This window comes from Coregonus lavaretus (assembly GCF_964263955.1).
Source record: "Coregonus lavaretus genome assembly, chromosome: 21".
Taxonomy (NCBI): domain Eukaryota; kingdom Metazoa; phylum Chordata; class Actinopteri; order Salmoniformes; family Salmonidae; genus Coregonus; species Coregonus lavaretus.
Genome location: NC_140008.1, coordinates 11,305,693 through 11,328,491, shown reverse-complemented (window position 1 = coordinate 11,328,491; position 22,799 = coordinate 11,305,693). Strand labels below are relative to the sequence as shown.

Below are 22,799 nucleotides of genomic sequence, written 5' to 3'. Positions count from 1 at the left end.
TTCAGGGGGCCCCTATAGTAATGCTTTCCAGATGTTTCAGCAAAGCAGAGTAAAATTCCTCTAACACACCATTTGCAAACGTCAGCCAAAATTATAAACTGTTCAGATACTACAGTGGCATCTTAATTGGGGAGGACGGGCTCATGGTAATGGCTGGAGCAGAATCGGTGGAATGGTATCATATACATCAAACACATGGTTTCCAGGTGTTTGATGCCATTCCATTTAATCCGTTCCTGACATTATTATGAGCCGTCCTCTCCTCAGCAGCCTCCACTGGTAGAAACAAACCAGAAATGTAAATAATGTCTGCAATACTGTTGTACTTCAGCAGGGATTTATTAGTGAGATGGACAATGTTTAATTCCCCATTTTATCACAAATGAGCAGTGAAACCACACATACTTCAACTAAGTTAATTAGCTGTTAACTTATCAATTGGGTAATGCCCAACAACACAAATACCTATACCAGAAACATATGTGCAATTTGAAAATAACTTTTGTGGGTGGAAAAAAACAACCAATAAACAGCTTTTTTTTTTTTTTTTTTTTTTACATTTGATCCATGTTATTTAGCAAAAACTGGTATTTCTAGATAAAAACAAAAACAAATAGATATATTCAGTTTACATTTATTGTATGGCAACAATATTACGATTCTACCTACAATGCTGTTTCACCTGTGGTGGCCTTGAAGTTCTACTGTACTGTAGTTTTACTATTAAATACCAGGGAGTGGATAGACGTCTTTGAAAACAGGAAGGAAATAATTAATTATTTGAAACTACAGCAATAATAGACAAAGTCCTCTTCAGAATTCAGTGACATTGCTTGGGCACAAAGGACTGAAAACTAAGTTGAGATCTGTGCATATTACCCAGAAAGAAATGCTCGTTCTATGTTGATGACCTCACAATCCAGACTGTGGTTCAACGCTCTGGAAGAGATGCTCTCAGAGAAAACCTAGAATTTTCTCCCAGGTGTAGGAGTGACGACTCCTGACGTAAAACAATGCTCACAATCTGGACTGCACATGGGGTTTGACACTGTGACAGAGATGCTCTCGCAGAAAACCTAGAATCTTCTCCCATGAGTCTTCCTGTGCAACGGCGTGAAGTTTGGTGAGGCCTCCCCATAGCATGACCACTGCAACAAGTTGGAATGATAGCTTTAGATTTGAGACATTTGAGACATGCTCTTATGACTGTGTAATATAGACCTATATAAAAATGTATTCAAGTAGCATAAGAAAAATCTAAAACTGTAGGATCATTAGTGGACTAGTTTAATCTGGTAGGCTTGAGCACAAATTTGCTAACCCCTGTGGTCCCAGAGGAATGTATTGGGAATCCTATAGGAGCACAATAACTATAAAAGCACAGTTTGTCTGCATGAATGACTCTGGAAAGGCACCTCTCTGTTGGCCTGGCTTCAACACAAAGGTACAAGCCCTGCAGTGGGGACCATACGGCGGTTCAATCAGGTGACCAGCTCCAGGGTAGGACAGAGTGGTCAGCAGGTGACTGTTCCCTGCTCTCTCCATCATCTGCTTCATCTGAGGAGGAGCATTTGATGGACTTTAACAGGGTTTATATCCAAGCAATACTTCTCACAAGCAAATCCATTTTAAGAATAGGCTACATAAGGACACACTCAATACTGTCAGGAACATTGCTCACATCATCAGCGGATTCAACAGCGGCTAAATTCTGATCATCTTGTCCGACAACCAGTAGTAATGGACATGTTATCCTCCCCACCTGAGACCAGAAGAAAAATATTGATTTATATCAAGAAAAACAATAAAGGGAATAGACTGAGACCACCATTTTGTGAACGAGGAAAATATCATTTAAAACAAGCCGGCAGAGACCCAAGGTTCTGAGATGACGGGTCGCTTACGTCTACTTTCAAGTCAGAATCCTCTGGAATGGGTAGAAGAGTGTCCCTCCAGATTATGCAATTGTTCTCATCCATGCAGGACTTGTGGACGTGTCTGCAAACATATGGTTAATGGTGCAATTAATCAGTACTTTAGTCCTCTCCCAAAGTCAATGCTATGTCAATTTACAAACACATTTATATGCACATACACAGGTACAAACGTACTCTTTCATCACATTGAAGGATTCTGCAATGGACTGGTTGGCTTTGAGTGTGAGAACATGGCTGCCACTGATGCACACACAACATTTTGGCTAAAAAGGTAGACAAGCATTAATTTACACAGTACATAGCGTTTAATTAAACATTTTCAGAGCAACATACATCATGTAGACTCATATAGTGATACATAAAATGTATAAATAGAACAGATAGACATGCATGCCATATATTTTCCAATATTTACATTTTCGTCATTTAGCAGCGCTCTTATCAATATCATGGTAAACATTTCGCAACTACAAATGGGAGAATCATACTGATGAACTAAGACAGGGGCATTTTTGGTCTGATGCAAGTACAAATGCATGTTTATCCAGGAAACGAACAGGAGATGAAATAGGGACTTACTTTTACAGTTTCTGAGAAGACAGCGAGGGATAAAGCAACTGAGGCACCAAAGGACGTGCCAAGCAGGGCAATTCTGTCAGAGGCCACTAGAGTGTGATCCTGCAGCAGTCTGAAAGCATTCTGAGACAAGATATCAGCATTATATGTAAGACAGTGGTTTTCAAAGTCCCCAAATCAATTCCTCTCTTGTATCTCCATAAGAAAATGGGGCAGATACACACCTCAATGTAATGGTAGCCAATGGTAGCAGCTTTCTGTGCATCTGGGAAGAGATACATTAATGCCATGGCAGCAAAGCCGTGGGATGCCAAGAGAGCCGCTCGATATTCCACCAGCCCGCCACCACCTCCCCACATGTCTAAAACTCCGGGGAAGGGTCCGGGACCTTCAGGATGACATGACAAAAACATTATTGTTTGTTTCTACCCGAGAGCAGAGCATGCATCTTTACATCCATGTACTGTATAGTTCTTTAGGTCTGTCCTCTATAGTAAATCATTGATGTATTATTGTACTTGTCAAGAACCTAGTTTAAGCAACCAAAACATATATATAGTGCACTCCCCTTGTAGTGAATGCCGTTACAGTGAACAACTGCCTATACAAATTGTCCTGCACGGATGTGATCACTCAGGATAGTAGGCATGTAGTTTACCTGGTGGCAGGAACAGGGTCCCTGTGACCCCTCCCTCTGTGATGTCGACCCTGCGGACTCCGGGGGCCATGTACCAGCGCTCTGTGACGACACTCGCCAGGGCCGCCTGCTCCCTGAAACCCTGACGCATGTGTCCCCTGTACACAGAGATGTGCACCACCATGGGAATGTCGACTTCTTTGATCCTGAATCTTAAGGGTCAGAAAGTACCAACAGAACAGCTGGCATCATTGTTACATATGGTGGCAGCGGTGGGATATTGACAGGTTCAAAAGCACAAAATCTCCAAAAATGAACAGTTAATAAAATCAGGTGGGGTTGAAGTGCTTACCTGAGTCCAGTTCTACTGCCAGGTATTGGTCTCATGCTCCCCAACAGACCCATTGGATCAACACCATCATATGTGCCCCCAAAACTTTCATCTTTGGCAACTATAAACAAAAAAACAATGTCCTAACTTTTGGTAACTGCATGTACAGAAAATAGCAACAGAGATTAATTTGCAATCAGAATGTGTCTACTGTAGCCAAACATTTTTTACTTGCACTGAGCACTCTGTCAAAATCTAAGGCTATTTCTCTGAGTAGTCACATACTTTTTTACCTCATTCAAGTACTTGATGATAATAGATCATTAACCTCGCCATACTATATCAATCTCAGACAAAGATGATTTAGCATTATTACTGAATGTTTCCCATTGGTATTTAGAGGTGTTTCAATAGAAATTAGTTAAAGATATGATGAAATAATAACTCTCACCTGTGACCCTTCCCTGAGCATCACTGACATAGTACCCAAACGCCTCCCAGTAGTCTGTGTCTTCAGACTGATGTAAAGAATGTAGTGTGACCTCCTGTGTCGGTGGTAAGTTCCCCACAACCACATGGAACTTCTCATCAAAGAGGGCTCTCGATGGTTTTACAGTAATCACAGGAACAGAATTCATGTCACAAATTGTTGTAGTGGAAATGTCCACTAAAACACTTGCACCACTGACCCTCTCGTAATAGAAAAGAAGAGAAGTTGAACCTGTGTTTCTCTCAACTGGCTGAACCATATACCAGAAACGTTCTGCTGATAAGGATAAAAATTACATTTACAGAAATGTTCTTAGATGCTTTGCCCTGACAGGGACTGCCCGTGCGTATTAATGAACTATGACAAATGTGTTAGATCACTGTCCTTGATCTCCCACGCACTTTGTCATCAACAAAGAACCAGATATCCCCATTCTGACTCCTGCTGACATTCTTCCAGTTACTTCAGAAAGTTCACTACAACACCAATTCAATTCTCCACACAAGAGACAGACCAGGAGTTTAACATCTAACTCTAGACAAAATATTGCATGAAACAGCATTTATCATGGGTCTCCTTGACATTGAAATCAATTACTAACATTCAACAATGATTTTCTCTAAACTATACAAACAATATTTATCAGACCTCAAAACAAAATGTCAGAAAGTGATTTAGAGCCTATCGTGACAGTGATATGCTGTCAAGTCCATACAGCTACGGCCATTGATCAAGAACTGTTTATTGGAAATGGGAGCAGTGGGAGTCATCACTGTAAAAACATTGCACTTTTGGAGTAAACTGGCTGATTGATGCTAACCCATTTCTTAAAAGCCCAGTGTAGTCAAAAACATGATTTTCCTGTGTTTTATATATATTTCCACACTATGATCAATCAATCAAATGTATTTATAAAGCCCTTTTTACATCAGCATGTCACAAAGTGATGTTGAGGTTGGAATAATACTTAGAAAATTGTGAAAAGGATGATAATGCCCTTTTAGGGTAAGTGCAGTTTGAAATGATCGGCTGAAATGTAAGCCTGTTTTGGTGGGATGGTGTTTTGGCCTGCCTGCCTAGTTAAAGTTGCAATATGTAACTTTTTGGGAGACCCGACCAAATTCACATAGGAATTTGTGTTCTAGGTCTGTCATCCTCATTGAAAGCATGTCTAAGAAGCGGTAGATCTGTTCTATGTCCGATATTTCTATGCTTCCCGTTCTTAAGTTTTGTTTTTGCGTCATACTTTCGGTTTTGGACACCAGCTTAAAATAGCTGAAAATACAATATTTTTGGTTATGGAAAATATATATCACAGCGGTTTAAAATGGTACAATGATTCTCTACACTATACTTGCTTGTTTTGTCACAAACTGAAATAAGGCAAACTATTAGAATTTTAGCAACCAGGAAATGGCAGAGCGATTTCTGCATAGTGCATCTTTAATAGAACGATAAGAAAGAGAGTTCCAAACCTCTCTGCCAATAAAAGTATATTTTCAGTTTTCTCCTCCCCACTCAGACCAGACCACTCCCAGTTCTATCAACATTCTTGCTTGAGAAATTGCTCTTTGCTAAGAAGCTATTTATGGGGCTTATCTCATTGATGAGAAGAGGCAGGGCGACGGCATTTCAATTTACATCATATGTACATTAACTTTTGAATTTACTTTAGCAACGGAATGTCATGTGCCGAGAGAGGGTTCGGGGCTTGGCAACGGACATTTACCGTAAATATTCCAGTATAGACACTAGCCTGAAAGACCCAGCCACGTTTCATCTTCAATGCCCTTGCTGATGGAAGGAGGTTTTCACTCAAAATCTCACGATACATGGCCCCATTCATTCTTTCCTTTACACGGATCAGTCGTCCTGGTCCCTTTGCAGAAAAACAGCCCCAAAGCATGATGTTTCCACCCCCATGCTTCACAGTAGGTATGGTGTTCTTTGGATGCAACTCAGCATTCTTTGTCCTCCAAACACGACAAGTTGAGTTTTTACCAAAAAGTTCTATTTTGGTTTCATTTGACCATATGACATTCTCCCAATCCTCTTCTGGATCATCCAAATGCACTTTAGCAAACTTCAGACGGGCCTGGACATGTACTGGCTTAAGCAGGAGGACACGTCTGGCACTGCAGGATTTGAGTCCCTGGCGGCGTAGTGTGTTACTGATGGTAGGCTTTGTTACTTTGGTCCCAGCTCTCTGCAGGTCATTCACTAGGTCCCTCCGTGTGGTTCTGGGATTTTTGCTCACCGTTCTTGTGATCATTTTGACCCCACGGGGTGAGAACTTGCGTGGAGCCCCAGATCAAGGGAGATTATCAGTGGTCTTGTATGTCTTCCATTTCCTAATAATTGCTCCCAGTTGATTTCTTCAAACCAAGCTGCTTACCTATTGCAGATTCAGTCTTCCCAGCCTGGTGCAGGTCTACAATTTTGTTTCTGGTGTCCTTTGACAGCTCTTTGGTCTTGGCCATAGTGGAGTTTGGAGTGTCACTGTTTGAGGTTGTGGACAGGTGTATTTTATACTGATAACAAGTTCAAACAGGTGCCATTAATACAGGAAACGAGGGGAGGACAGAGGAGCCTCTTAAAGAAGAAGTTACAGGTCTGTGAGAGCCAGAAATCTTGCTTGTTTGTAGGTGACCAAATACTTATTTTCCACCATAATTTGCAAATAAATTCATTAAAAATCCTACAATGTGATTTTCTGGATTTTTTTCCCTCAATTTGTCTGTCATAGTTGACGTGTACCTATGATGAAAATTACAGGCCTCTCTCATCTTTTTAAGTGGGAGAACTTGCACAATTGGTGGCTGACTAAATACTTTTTTCCCCCACTGTATATTTATTTATTACAGATGCAAAAGCCTACACAATGCAGCCCTGCATAAAGCGAGCTCAGCCCTGTTAGTCCTATTGTCCAATCGCAGTTGTCTCTGTCTGTGTAAAGGACCACCGTTAGCTTAGTTTTAAAATATAATTATTATGAACAAGTACAAGGTTGCTTCAGTTTGACAGGGTTTAAATGTTTTCATCCTCCCTTGGGCCAGGAGTTTTTCCAAGTATTTAATTTTTTACTATATGACCGGATTAGAAAAATAATCTGGTCCCATCATAGCCCATATAAAACAGTTTTTTATTTTTTTACCACCTGATATATTACTATGTCACACGTTCAACTTGGGTCTGGAGTTGGTTAGGTTAGGCTACCAGATCAGGAAAAGCTCTGAGCCCCAGGAAAACAATTTCCCCAACAGGACTGTAGGACCTGTGGTGCCACCTCTGACATCAACACACAATGTTACAAATGAAAAAAACATATGATTTGTATTATCCACTATCTAAACATTTCGACATAGTATCAACATAAAAAAAAGCAGCCTAGCGGGGATGGGCTTCCATAGTTTTATGTGGCTCAGTGCATTTGGCTACTGCGACAATTTCAGAATGGAACATGCTGTAATGCTGTTACCGCAATTTCAGATAAAAACTAATTAAAACAAGTCTCAAATATTAGGAAAAAGTCAATACATTTTAGTCTGCTATTACCATTTATACTGTAAGAGTGTTGGCTGAACGAGACAATTCTGTTTACAATGCTCTGCTTGAATCGGGGCAACTGTCGGGAGAGTGCGTGACCTCCTGATGTAGCGCTCGAGACGTGAGAATGTCGCAAGTTTACATTACAATAATGTAGCTCGAGAATCGATACCTCTCGAGAACCTCTTCATATTTCGTCAATAAGAATAGCGCCTTTGTTTTAAATTACAATGGTCAAAAGGAAACAAGCACAGTAAGGTAATTATCTGTTATCCAGAAATGATATGATATTGAGATAAAAACTCACCTTTAAAAGGAATGGGGCGAGTTCTTACATTTTCAACACTTTTCTTTATTCAAGGAAGACCATTTTACAGGCTTGTTACACAACCTATAAGTAATAGAGCCTTTGTAAAAGTAGAAATGCACAGCAGTAAAACTGGAAGAAAAAAATGGCATGATAAGGTCTATTTAATTGAAATGAATGAAAGACTGTATGAAACATGTGTGACAACGCAATAACTCAGAGATCTTCTCAATCTTTGAATGCTATGGCTTGTGTAGATCACCAAAACCAGGAGAAAAGGAATGATATGAGAGTTGGATTAGGATATTGGCTTGTTGAGTTATGTGGTTTCATCCCACCCACACTCGTGTCAACATAATTATTTCATCACATCTCTGATGAGAATTAAGATAAGTCATAATTACTAAAATTATTATAAAATGTCCTTGTGTCTCTGGCCTAGTCACAGATTTGTCAGTGAGGTCACCTCTGTGCTTCGATATAGGTGCTCCTCCAGAAAGGCAAGGGTCTTCTTCCAGGAGTCTTCCTGTGCGTGACTGTGTGGCGCTGTCTCTCCTCCCCAAAGAACCACCACTGCAATCAAATCAGGAGGGGAAGAATCGAACAAAGCGAGAACAAGTGTGATTATTCCACTGCTTCACACAACCCATTTCTATATGTTTGCTAGAAACAGCCATGGAAACAGCCATTACTTTTAAATTGCTATTCAGACTGACAGTATGTAATGTACTTGATTTCAATTGTAGTTATTGCCTGGTAAAACATTAACGGAGAGTAATTTGTCTATCTCCAGGCAAAACAAACAGAATGTGTGACGAGAGTTCTTCACACGTTGTCAGACATAAATGAGTAATTGCAACCATATATCACTGTGATAATGTGTGTTGTATTGTCGATTAGCAGTGGACAAAATTACACATCCCCAAAAACAGCAAATAAGATACTGTCAAACTGTCTCTGATAATAACAAGGACACAAACACACACACACAAAAACACACACCACACACACACAAAAACAGATCCAACGTTAAATTACACTTTTGTCTTGTCCCGGCCACCATGAAGTTGCTGGCACGGATATGTGGGCTATAAGGAGGTTCAATCAGGTGACCAGCTCCAGGGTAGGACAGAGTGGTCAGCAGGTGACTGTTCCCTGCTCTCTCCATCATCTGCTTCATCTGAGGAGGCACAATAACTCTCAGTCAGTTCTACATCAAAGTGTTGGGCCTCAAAAACATACTGTAAAATTACAGTAGAACCACTTAATAATACATATTTCTGCAGATTCCAAGACATGTTAAAAAATGTACTCACGTCCTCTGCTGACTCAGTGGCAGGCCAGTTCTGGTCATCCTCACCCACAATCATTAGAACAGGACATTTCATCTGCCCCACCTAACCAGGACACAGCAGTAAACCATGGGGATAGACAAACACACAAGGGAGAACAGCTATACAGTGAGTATAATGAGGGTATAGGTTAATATCAGGGTAAAAATCCAGTTTGAGTTTAACCCACATCCACTTTCTTGGTTGGGTCAGTTGGAATGGGTAGGAGCAGATCACGCCAGATCACTCGATTCTCCTCATCATAGCGAGTGTTACGGACGTTTCTAGGAAATGAAAGACACAAGATGAGTAAGTTATATCGAATTATTATTATTAAGAGGATCAAAGCGGAAGCACAAATGTATACACATCTTTAAACACGTGATAATACACATACTTATTAATCTCGCTGAAGACATCAGAGAGTGAGCCTTTCACCTGCTGGACATGACTGCCACTCACACATACCAAACACCTGGGCTGAGAGAGGAGCAACAGTTTAAGATAGCCGAAATACAAACGCACACAGACAAAAACACAAATATATACACACATCTCCACATTTTTCTGACAGTGCGGTATGAGCACTCTCCTACCTGAATCACAGTAGAGTACACAGCCATCCCCAAAGCCACTGAGGTGCCAAAGGACAGGCCCAGTATCGCTATCCGGTCCCCACACACCTGAGGGTGCTGTTTCAGAACGGTGAACGCAGCCTAGAGCCAAAAACACGACATTTCATTTGAACTACGACTGTGGTTAGTGTGTCCGCCCTGAGAATGGAAGGTTGGGAGTTCGATCCCCGGCCAAGTCATACCAAAGACTGTATAAATGGGACCCGATGCGTCCCTGCTTGGCCCTCAGCATTAAGGAGAAAAGGAGATAGATTGGGGGTAAGGCCCTGCGATAGACTAGCGTCCTGTCCAAGGGGTGTACTTGTACATCAAGCTGCCTCACGCTACAGAAACAGGAGATAGGCTCCTGCCCTATGAGCCGTTCCGGCACGCACAAGCCAAGGCTCATGCAAGGCTACTTACTAAAAGACTGTCGTACAAAACTTGATTTTAAATTGTTACCACAGTAGTCATATTTTGAAACGTATATTCTGTTTCTTTATTACTGTAGTAATAACTTTATTAAATATGACTGTAAGTACCATAAAAGTGGGAGACGGTTACATTTAGATTTTAGTCAATTAGCAGACGCTCTTATCCATAGCGACTTACAGTAGTGAGTGCATACATTTTTCACACCTATTGTAGGAAATAGGTCTAGTTGTCTAGTCATGTTTTCTTTAAATGTTCATACTTCAACATACCTAAACCAATGACTCATTTTACACGCTATTAAGATAAGAACAAAATCCAAAGTCAGTTCCTACAAATAACAGTTGAATGTGTAGGTTGCGCAAGGGATTGGTTGTGCAGACAAGGTGAATGAACCTTTGGATGAGCTTTGTGGGTTTAATTACCTACAGCTTATAGCTTCCTTCCTGAATAAGAATACACCATATTCAGTACATATCACCTTATGGAAGTAAAATACACTGCTCAAAAATATAAAGGGAACACTAAAATAACACATCCTATATCTGAATGAATTAAATAATCTTATTAAATACTTTTTTCTTTACATAGTTGAATGTTCTGACAACAAAATCACACAGAAATTATCAATGGAAATCAAATTTATCAACCCATGGAGGTCTGGATTTGGAGTCACCCTCAAAATTAAAGTGGAAAACCACACTACAGGCTGATCCAACTTTGATGTAATGTCCTTAAAACAAGTCAAAATGAGGCTCAGTAGTGTGTGTGGCCTCCACGTGCCTGTATGACCTCCCTACAACGCCTGGGCATGCTCCTGATGAGGTGGCGGATGGTCTCCTGAGGTATCTCCTCCCAGACCTGGACTAAAGCATCCGCCAACTCCTGGACAGTCTGTGGTGCAATGTGGCGTTGGTGGATGGAGCGAGACATGATGTCCCAGATGTGCTCAATTGGATTCAGGTCTGGGGAACGGGCGGTCCATAGCATCAATGCCTTCCTCTTGCAGGAACTGCTGACACACTCCAGCCACATGAGGTCTAGCATTGTCTTGCATTAGGAGGAACCCAGGGCCAACCGCACCAGCATATGGTCTCACAAGGGGTCTGAGGATCTCCTCTCGGTACCTAATGGCAGTCAGGCTACCTCTGGCGAGCACATGGAGGGCTGTGGAGCCCCCCAAAGAAATGCCACCCCACACCATGACTGACCCACCGCCAAACCGGTCATGCTGGAGGATGTTGCAGGCAGCAGAACGTTCTCCACGGCGTCTCCAGACTCGGTCACGTCTGTCACATGTGCTCAGTGTGAACCTGCTTTCATCTGTGAAGAGCACAGGGCGCCAGTGGCGAATTTGCCAATCTTGGTGTTCTCTGGCAAATGCCAAACGTCCTGCACGGTGTTGGGCTGTAAGCACAACCCCCACCTGTGGACGTCGGGCCCTCATACCACCCTCATGGAGTCTGTTTCTGACCGTTTGAGCAGACACATGCACATTTGTGGCCTGCTGGAGGTCATTTTGCAGGGCTCTGGCAGTGCTCCTCCTGCTCCTCCTTGCACAAAGGCGGAGGTAGCAGTCCTGCTGCTGGGTTGTTGCCCTCCTACGGCCTCCTCCACGTCTCCTGATGTACTGGCCTGTCTCCTGGTAGCGCCTCCATGCTCTGGACACTACGCTGACAGACACAGCAAACCTTCTTGCCACAGCTCGCATTGATGTGCCATCCTGGATGAGCTGCACTACCTGAGCCACTTGTGTGGGTTGTAGACTCCGTCTCATGCTACCACTAGAGTGAAAGCACCGCCAGCATTCAAAAGTGACCAAAACATCAGCCAGGAAGCATAGGAACTGAGAAGTGGTCACCACCTGCAAAACCAGTCCTTTATTGGAGGTGTCTTGCTAATTGCCTATAATTTCCACCTGTTGTCTATTCCATTTGCACAACAGCATGTGAAATGTATTGTCAATCAGTGTTGCTTCCTAAGTGGACAGTTTGATTTCACAGAAGTGTGATTGACTTGGAGTTACATTGTGTTGTTTAAGTGTTCCCTTTATTTTTTTAAGCAGTGTATATGCTATATATCAGTTGATCACTGTCATTTGAGGCACCTATGACATTAAATATGACAGTGCAGATCAGCCAAAATGCAGTGGTCTAGTAACATATACTGGTACCTCAAAGTATTTGTTCCCCACATGAGAGGTTGAGCCCCCAGAGGTCCGGGGTGTCATGTACTCCAGGGCCAGAGAGACAAAGCCATGTGAGGCCAGGAGGGCAGAGCGATACTCCACCAGACCACCACCTCCGCCCCACAGGTCCAACAGGGCAGGGAAGGGCCCGGGTCCTTCCAACACAACATGGTCTGGTCAGACCTGGGCTATATGCACTCCCCTTATGATAATCATATCTGAACCATATCTTTGGATGATTTTAATTGTAATTATTGAAAGTGAGGTGTATGTAGCTAATAACTATGACATACCTGGTGGCAGGAATAGGGTCCCTGTGACCCCTCCCTCTGTGATGTCAACCCTGCGGACTCCGGGGGCCATGTACCAGCGTTCTGTGACGACACTCGCCAGGGCCGCCTGTTCCCTGAAACCCTGACTCATGTGTCCCCTGTACACAGAGATGTGCACCACCATGGGAGTGTGGACCTCCTTCTTCCTCAACCTAAAATTACAAGATATTGTTTATAATTCAACTGGGTTCCTTTGATGACACAATTACAATTTTGTCAAGGTATTATCTGAAGGGTGGAGTTTCAGTTTACCTGAGTCCAATTCTACTGCCAGGCACTGGTCTCATGCTCCACAACAGTCCCATGGGTTCCACGCCATCATATGTCCCTCCTAAACTTGAATCATTGGCAACTGTAAAAAGATTTAGGCAGTTTATGTAAGAGGGTTTTAAACATGAATTGAACTCTTCAAATGATTGACAATGGTGCAAACAAACTTCAATGAAAATGAGTGACATTAAATACAAGTAGGCTACCATTTACCAATCCTGTAGCATCACTAACATAGTGGCCAAATGCCTCCCAGTAGTCGCCATCATCTGAGTGGATCAGCGCGTGCAAGGTGATATCTTGAATTTGCGGCAAATTCTGGACCATTACACTGAACTTTTCATCGACTAGTCCCCTGGTCGGTTGAAGCAAAAGCAAGGGCGACGCTGCTTTTTCAGACATCCTGTCAAAATTGCATAGAAATGTCCTCTCAACAACAAAGCGACACCGTAAGTAGTTTAAATTGTGAAATGAGACTACAAAGTTAACGAGGCTCAAAGTTCATGTTGACAGACTGAACGTCATAGGCTAGAGCTTGAAAGACTCAAAGAGCAGCATGCATTGGAAGTGTTTACTACTTACACTAGGCTACTTTGTAACAACCAATCCAGACAACAATAAACAATGTAACATCACACAGCAGTTATTATCGCCGCACAAAATAAAGTGTTGCCTAATATACCATATTCTGGAAGTCTTAATTAATGTCGCCAGCTTCTACAAAACGTAACGTTAGCCTATAATGTTACACCGTTTTACCAACTTGCCCGTGTTGTTGTCCTAACGACAGCTGTAGCAAACGGCCATTTCAATTAGGTGCGGAGGCCTACTGAATTGGGTCGGCAAATGGTGCCTAAGAAGATTTACATTGCGTTTCTTATGCTTTAAAAATCAAAATTAATGTGCGCTAAGTTTCTCTCACGAGTGAAATTCAAAACAGTGGAAGTCTGGCAGTGGCAGGACTGTGGCAGAGCGAGACAACGCAGTGGATTAATTTATTTTAAGGGGGAATATGATTTGCCAAATTGAAGGAGGCTCGACATATTATATAGAGGAAGTTATGTAGCCTAATAACACTTTATTTGAACTAAGTTTTGTAACCTAGGTCTAATAATTGCTGCAATTTTTTTTGTTGCTATCAATTGGAAAGCATCTTCAATAACGTGTTTTTTTATTTAACCTTTATTTAACCAGGTAAGCCAGTTGAGAACAAGTTCTCATTTACAACTGCGACCTGGCCAAGATAAAGAAAAGCAGTGCGATAAAAACAAGAACACAGAGTTCATGGACAAGTGTGGGGATGTTGTAGCGATTTTTAAACGAAAATATTGGTTGGGCAAACTCAATCAAAAAGCTAATATGCATCGAAACCACTAAACACACAAACGTGATATCATTAGGTTATGATCAGTTTACTTCCCATAGTCAAATTCAGCATGGTCAATAATATTGCTACATTGTTAGAGTATTGGGACGCAGACACAACACGTTCTGAGTGCGTCTGCCTACCTGTTACCAAGATGATACGGTTAAGTATAAAGCAACAACGTTTATAAAGTTACTCCATCGCTTCATTAATTGCATAGTTACAGTTCTATGGGTATAACAGCCTGACATCAAACATTAACAAGACACGTCGTATAACTACCTCAAAACAGATGTTAGCCACTGCTTCTATCCACCACCAACCACAGTTTAATCCTCTTTTACAGCTTTCTTTATTTTAACGTATGATCTTATTTCAATTTTTAGTGGCTGATGAGCACCGATACGTTTTATGTCTACATTTTCTTCATAACGCTACATTTGAAATTGATTTGCTAGGAGATAGTCAACGTATTTCCTGATAACTTTTCAGCTAGCTAGAAGACGTGGTAAACAATGAAGTTGACACACATCAGTCCAATCAAAGTTATCGGAGAAAAGACGTCGTTTGAACTGTGGCCAATGACCTTAACATGCTGACAAGACCGCATGCGCATGTAGATTTTTTTCTCCCACACCAGACGCGATCAGGACACGCAGGTTGAAATATCAAAACGAACTCTGAACCAACTATATTAACTTGGGGACAGGTCGGAAGCATGAAACATTTATGGCAATTTAGTTAGCTAGCTTGCTGTTGCTAGCTAATTTGTCCTGGGATATAAACATTGGGTTGTTATTTTACCTGAAATGCAGTAGGTCCTCTACTCCGACAATTAATCCACAGATAAAAGGGTACCGAGTTTTTTTTCTAGTAATCTCTCCTCCTTCAGGCTTCTTCTTCTTCTTTGGACTTTATATTGCGTTTGGCAACCAACTTTAAAAGGTGCATTACCACCACCAACGGGACTGGAGTGTGTCGTTCAATCGCCCACGTGGGTAGATGCTCCTAAAAACCAATGAGGAGATGGGAGAGGCAGGACTTGCAGCGCGTTGAGCTTCACAAATAGAACCGAGTTCTAATTTAGCGCCTGGCCACGCAGACGCTCGTTGACGTGCGCGAGCAGTGTGGGTGCAATGATTGAATAACATGTATGTGTACATGTATTTTGCGGTGTGGTCAGCATGTAACGTGCTAATTAAAATCTAATTAAGATCTAATTAAAATCTAATTAAGATAACTGTATGTCATAAATTCAAATAAAGTGTCACAATGTTGCGATAAGCCTAAACGTAGCAAAATGTCAGTACGTCACTAAAAAGACAGTGTTATGCCCGGCGGGATATTACTTTAGGCTAAAATTGTTGGCTGTAGGTGAAGTGTAGGACACATGTCATAACTGGGTCATAAAAGTGTTTTTACAGTCATTCTGTCAAAATTACATTGGAATTGTTCACAATGGAACCGAATGGCATTTCCTCAATTGAAGAACTGTTTGCAATGACAGTCATTGACAATAAGCCTCCCTTGTCCTATCCCCCTGTATGACGCATGTACCCCATAATTCTCGTTTCCATGTAAAACTTGTTCGCAATAAACACAGCCATTGGCTGGATTCTCAGAGAAAGAGAGTGGGAGAGGGATGGAGAGAGGAGAGCGTTCATGTAGGCAAATTACAGACTACAAAGGGAAGCACAGCCGCGAGCTGCCCAGTGACACAAGACTTCCAGACGAGCTAAACCACTTCTATCAGCTGTTCCGGATGACTATGTGATCACGCTCTCCGTTGCCGATGTGAGTAAGACTTTTAAGCAGGTCAACATTCACAAGGCCGCAGGGCCAGACGGATTACCAGGACGTGTACTCAGAGCATGTGCTGACCAACTTGCAAGTGTCTTCACTGACATTTTCAACATGTCCCTGACTGAGTCTGTAATACCAACATGTTTCAAGCAGACCACCATAGTCCCGTGCCCAAGGACTCTAAGATAACCTGCCTAAATGACTACCGACCCGTAGCACTGACGTCTGTAGCCATGAAGTGCTTTGAAAGGCTGGTCATGGCTCACATCAACAGCATTATCCCAGAAACCCTAGACCCACTCTAATTTTCATACCGCCCCAACAGATCCACAGATGATACAATCTCTATTGCACGCCACACTGCCATTTCCCACCTGGACAAGAGGAACACCTACGTGAGAATGCTATTCATTGACTACAGCTCAGCATTCAACACCATAGTGCCCTCAAAGCTCATCACTAAGCTAAGGATCCTGGGACTAAACACCTCCCTCTGCAACTGGATCCTGGACTTCCTGACGGCCCGCCCCCAGGTGGTAAGGGTAGTTAACAACACATCTGCCACACTGATCCTCAACACGGGGGCCCCTCAGGGGTGCGTGCTCAGTCCCCTCCTGTACTCCATGTTCACCCATGACTGCATGGCCAGGCACGACTCCAACACCATCATTAAGTTTGCTGATGACACAACAGTGGTAGGCCTGATCACCGACAACGATGAGACAGCCTATAGGGAGGAGGTCAGAGACCTGGCCGTGTGGTGCCAGGATAACAACCTCTCCCTCAACGTGACCAAGACAAAGGAGATGATTGTGGACTACAGGAAAAAAAAGAGGACTGAGCATGCCCCCATTCTCATCGACGGGGCTGTAGTGGAACAGGTTGAGAGCTTCAAGTTCCTTGGTGTCCACATCACCAACGAACTATCATGGTCCAAACACACCAAGACAGTCGTGAAGAGGGCACGACAAAGCCTATTCCCCCTCAGGAGACTAAAAAGATTTGGCATGGGTCCTCAGATCCTCAAAAATGTCTACAGCTGCACCATCGAGAGCATCCTGACTGGTTGCATCACCGCCTGGTATGGCAACTGCTTGGCCTCCGACCGCAAGGCACTACAGAGGGTAGTGCGTACGGCCCAGTACATCACTGGGGCCAAGCTTCCTGCCATCCAGGACCTCTATACAAGGCGGTGTCAGAGGAAGGCCCTCAAAATTGTCAAAGACTCCAGCCACCCTAGTCATAGACTGTTCTCTCTGCTACCGCACGGCAAGCAGTACCGGAGTGCCAAGTCTAGGTCCAAAAGACTTCTCAACAGCTTCTACCCCCAAGCCTTAAGACTCCTGAACAGCTAATCATGGCTACCCGGACTATTTGCACTGCCCCCCCACCCCATTATTTTACGCTGCTGCTACTCTGTTAATTATTCATGCATAGTCACTTTAACTCTACCCACATGTACATATTACTTCAACTACCTCAACTAGCCGGTGCCCCCGCACATTGACTCTGCACCGGTACCCCCCTGTGTATATAGCCTCCCTACTGTTATTTTATTTTACTTCTGCTCTTTTTTTCTCAACACTTTTTTTGTTGTTGTTTTATTTTTACTTTTTTGTAAAAAATAAATGCACTGTTGGTTAAGGGCTGTAAGTAAGCATTTCACTGTAATGTCTGCACCTGTTGTATTCGGCGCATGTGGCCAATAAAATTTGATTTGATTTGATTTGTCCCTGCTGTTTTTCCTGGAGAGAAGTGGCTTCTTTGCTGCCCTTCTTGACACCAGACCATCCTCCAAAAGTCTTCGCCTCACTGTGCGTGCAGATGCACTCACACCTGCCTGTTGCCATTCCTGAGCAAGCCCTGCACTGGTGGTGCACAGAACCCGCAGCTGAATCAACTTTAGGAGACGGTCCTAGCGCTTGCTGGACTTTCTTGGGCGCCCTGAAGCCTTCTTCACAACAATTGAACCTCTCTCCTTGAAGTTCTTGATGATCCGATAAATGGTTGATTTAGGTGCAATCTTACTAGCAGCAATATCCTTGCCTGTGAAGCCGTTTTTGTGCAAAGCAATGATGACGGCACGTGTTTCCTTGCAGGTAACAGAGGAAGAACAATGATTTCAAGCACCACCCTCCTTTTAAAGCTTCCAGTCTGTTATTCTAACTCAATCAGCATGACAGAGTGATCTCCAGCCTTGTCCTCGTCAACACTCTCACTTGTGTTAACAAGAAAATCACTGACATGATGTCAGCTGGTCCTTTTGTGGCAGGGCTGAAATGCAGTGGAAATGTTTTTTTGGGGATTAAGTTCATTTTCATGGCAAAGAGGGACTTTGCAATTAATTGTAATTCATCTGATCACTCTTCATAACATTCTGGAGTATATGCAAATTGCCATCATAAAAACTGAGGCAGCAGACTTTGTGAAAATGAATATTTGTGTCATTCTCAAAACGATTGACCACGACTGTACAGTGATCTTACCATATCCAAAATTGAAGTTCAACAGCCAAGCTGCTTCATGACCTTTATTTTAGACTCCATAAGGAGGAAGTGGAAAGGGTTGTCAAAAAGAAGATGTGGTAGGAGTGTTGACGCAAGTATAGAAATGGAGAGAGAGAGAGATGCAGAAGGAGGGAGGTACATAGTTTGTTCGAATGTACGAGTGCAAAGAGAGAAAGAGAGTAGAGCTCAAGAGTTGGATACATAGCATTACAGTATATCAGGAACTACATCTTGAGACAGCTGGACCAACCAGACATTACTGAGTCTCTCACTGTGTCCGAGAGAAGCGGAGCCCCAGAATCTACAAGATGAGGAACCTACTGATATTCACCATCCTCTCCTTCATGACAGGTAATAAGCTTGTTATTGCACTCTATAACAATGTAATAACACCCAGTTAGTCTTCTTATAAAGACTTTTACTCTAGAGTATGGACTACCAATTTGTTTGGATAATATGATGCCACCACTGTTTAAAAATGTCTAATCTCAATGCTGATAGCTGCATTATTGAGGAACGTTTTTACTTCCTAGGACTGTGATATGGGGTAGTTTTATCTACCTTAGTTGAATGCAGTGACTGTATAAGACCGCTTGCTAAATGACCGAAATGTAAATGGCAATCTCAGATTGTGTGAGCTGCCTTGAAGTGGAAGGATACCCAGGAGGAACTGTCATCTTCAACTGTAAATACCCAGACGCATAAAACAGCAACCAGAAATATTTCTGTAAGAAGTCCAGCCAGAGTTGTGAAGAGAAAATTAGAATTGAGACAAAGAAGACCTGGGAGAACAAGGATAGATTCTCTCTAAAAGACACTGACAGTAAACTCTTCACGGTGGTCATCGAAAAACTGCATTATAGCGATGAAGGATACTACTACTGCGATGTGGACACACCAGACACACCGTCAACTTGCTGTAGGACTAAGGTGGAGCTGGAAGTAAAGGAAGGTGAGGAAAATTATTTTAACAGTCTAATTCCCTGTGTGATGAGAATAGCTAGTCACGGCGGTCAGTCAACTAAGGGCGAAAGGAGAGACTGAGGTTATTAATAAAGGCTGAGGTTGTTTCCATTGACAGATGACTGCTGTAGGAGATCATTCACAGAGACTGCCTATCTGGGAGGAAATGCTACCATCAGCTACAAGTATCCAAATGACCATAAGGACAGCATCAAGTATTTCTGCAAACAAGATGGTCACTTCACCTGTAAATACAATATAGATTTACAATCTGGAAAAGAATCAAACAAACAAGGTAGTTTTTTGTGTCTGACAAGAGAGAGTCTTCACTGTGACAATCACCAACCTGACTGGGGAGGATACAGGGATATACTGGTGTGGTGGGAAACTACTGCCTACATCACCCTGATCACTGAAGTACAACTTAAAGTTATTAATGGTGAGTGTAAGCATTGCTTTCTATGATGAGTGTGATAGAAGGAGTCAGGCGCAGGAGGGTAAATCACAGAATACAGAGTTTATTCCATCGTACACAAATGCGCTGGATAGCGACACACGGAAACAGGCACAGGAAACTATCTACCCTGGCAATACACGGTACGGGATACTCCACCAATATACAGGCACAGGGGAAATATCTACCCCGGCAATACAAAGGGAGAGTAGCTACACCGAGCTACACTACTCTCACAAATAACAATCACCCACAAGGACAAGGGGGGCAGAGGGAACACTTATACACTGACTAATGAGGGGATAAGAACCAGGTGTGTGTATTTGACAAGACAAGACAAATGGAATGATGATATATGGAGCGGCAGTGGCTAGTAAGCCGGTGACGACAAACGCCGAAGCCTGCCCGAACAAGGAGGGGAGGCAGCCTCGGCAGAAGTTGTGACAGCTTTCATATCATCTACTTGTCACGATCGTCGGGAACAGAGGCGGACCAAGGCGCAGCGTTGAAGGCAAACATACTCTTTATTTAGTGATTACACAACAAAAATAACAAAACGATAACGTGACGTCCACGGTCTAAACACAAACCACACTGGAACAAGATCCCACAACCACTGTGGGAAAACAGCCTGTCTAAATATGGTTCCCAATCAGAGACAACCAGCAACAGCTGACACTCGTTGCCTCTGATTGGGAACCACTCTGGCCAACCTAGAAATACAACTACTAGAAAAACAAATGAAACTCACACCCTGGCTCAACATACACGTGTCCCCAGAGCAAGGGCGTGACAGTACCCCCCCCCTAAAGGCGCAGACTCCGACCGCGCCAACTAAATACCACAGGGGAGGGACCGGGTGGGCACTCCGCCTTGGCGGCGGATCCGGCTCCGGGCCTGATCCCCACTCCCTCTCCAACCCCCCAAAGTACCCCTGGTCCGGTCTGGCCCCGCTGGCCGGAGCTGGACTGCACACTGGTGGAACGGATTGCTCTAGCTCCGGCGTGAAGCAGCTGACCGGTGCCGGACCAGGCACCGGTGGAACAGGCACGGGCCGTGCCGGACTGACGACGCACACCACTGGCTTGGTGTGGGGAACAGGCACGGGCCGTGCCGGACTGACGACGCACACCACTGGCTTGGTGTGGGGAGCAGGAGCGGGCCGGACCGGGCTGGCGACGCGCACCATTGGCCTGGTGCGGGGAGCAGGAACAGGCCGGGCCGGGCTGGCGACGCGCACCATAGGCTTGGTGCGGGGGGCAGGAGCGGGCCGGACTGGGCTGGCGATGCGCACCATTGGCCTGGTGCGGGGAGCAGGAACAGGCCGGGCCGGGCTGGCGACGCGCACCATAGGCTTGGTGCGGGGAGCAGGAACAGGCCGGGCCGAGCTGGCGACGCGCACCATTGGCTTGGTGCGGGGAGCAGGAACAGGACGGGCCGGGCTGGCGACGCGCACCATTGGCTTGGTGCGGGGAGCAGGAACAGGACGGGCCGGGCTGGCGACGCGCACCATTGGCTTGGTGCGGGGAGCAGGAACAGACCGGACCGTACTGGGGACACACACCACTGGCTCTACGCAGGGATCTGGAACGGGCCGGACCGGACTGGTAACACACCCCAGTACCTCTCGCTGTGCCTCTACACCTTCCTTCCCCTCTTTGACCAGTGGCCCCCGTAACCTGGCGGCCTCCTCTGCCAACCCGCTGGGCCGCTCTATCGCGGTCTCCTGCTGCCCCGTCGTCCACGGCGTTAGCCCCCCCCTAAAAAAATTCTGGGCTTCTCTCCTACCCGTGGACCAGGTCTCCATACTTTCCGCCAGCCTTTCGCCCTTCTGCTTCCACGTCAAGCCCCTCTCTTGCTCACCCGGCTTGACCCAGTCGAGGAGGCGCTGGATATCCGCCAGAGATTTCCCTGGCGATGGCTCCCTGCTTGGTCCAGTTCTGGTGGGATCTTCTGTCACGATCGTCGGGAACAGAGGCGGACCAAGGCGCAGCGTTGAAGGCAAACATACTCTTTATTTAGTGATTACACGACAAAAATAACAAAACGATAACGTGACGTCCACGGTCTAAACACAAACCACACTGGAACAAGATCCCACAACCACTGTGGGAAAACAGCCTGTCTAAATATGGTTCCCAATCAGAGACAACCAGCAACAGCTGACACTCGTTGCCTCTGATTGGGAACCACTCTGGCCAACCTAGAAATACAACTACTAGAAAAACAAATGAAACTCACACCCTGGCTCAACATACAAGTGTCCCCAGAGCCAGGGCGTGACACTACTCAGCACAGTTTCTTTTCCCTTCAATTTATTTAGATTTTAGACAACAGAGAAATAAGGCCTACTAGTATCTTGGTCACAAAGCAACTATTTTTGTGTTGCTTTGAATATGCAGAGTATGAAACATAATTCTCTAGAATAGCCTTCCATAGTACAAATACAGTCAGCACTTCCTGTTGTGTTGCTAAAATTCCTTCTCAAATAGTTTTTCCTTGATTCCTTGTGTCCACTTTCTTCGCCTCCTTCTCCAAACGCATTGCAGGAGATACTCCAAGGTCCCTCCCCTCTGACCTTTTCCTCCAATGTGTTTTGAGAAGGAGGCGAAGAGAGAAGACACAAGTAATCAAGGAAAGACACATTGGGAAAGACCCTTTTCTTTTTGTCACTTCTTGTGGCGAATCGTTCTGTGGTGTGCTAAGATTTCTGGG

The 22,799-nt window shown here is 44.1% G+C and overlaps 1 protein-coding gene across 1 annotated transcript; it reads right to left on the bottom strand.

The window, feature by feature from the left end:
- Positions 1 to 208: 208 nt before the first annotated feature.
- LOC311148751 (uncharacterized protein) lies at positions 209 to 13,566 on the bottom strand. The gene is made up of 20 exons (XM_084185720.1): positions 13,198 to 13,566; positions 12,974 to 13,073; positions 12,683 to 12,873; positions 12,375 to 12,544; positions 9,752 to 9,871; positions 9,553 to 9,635; positions 9,346 to 9,439; positions 9,141 to 9,221; positions 8,863 to 9,004; positions 8,271 to 8,397; positions 3,933 to 4,252; positions 3,503 to 3,602; positions 3,172 to 3,362; positions 2,738 to 2,901; positions 2,517 to 2,636; positions 2,112 to 2,200; positions 1,905 to 1,998; positions 1,682 to 1,762; positions 1,416 to 1,557; positions 209 to 1,148 (listed from the first exon to the last, which is right to left on the bottom strand). The coding sequence occupies exons 1-20, from the start codon at positions 13,391 to 13,393 to the stop codon at positions 1,018 to 1,020; spliced, it is 2,736 nt and encodes a 911-aa protein (XP_084041846.1). The 5' UTR covers positions 13,394 to 13,566; the 3' UTR covers positions 209 to 1,017.
- Positions 13,567 to 22,799: the final 9,233 nt, after the last annotated feature.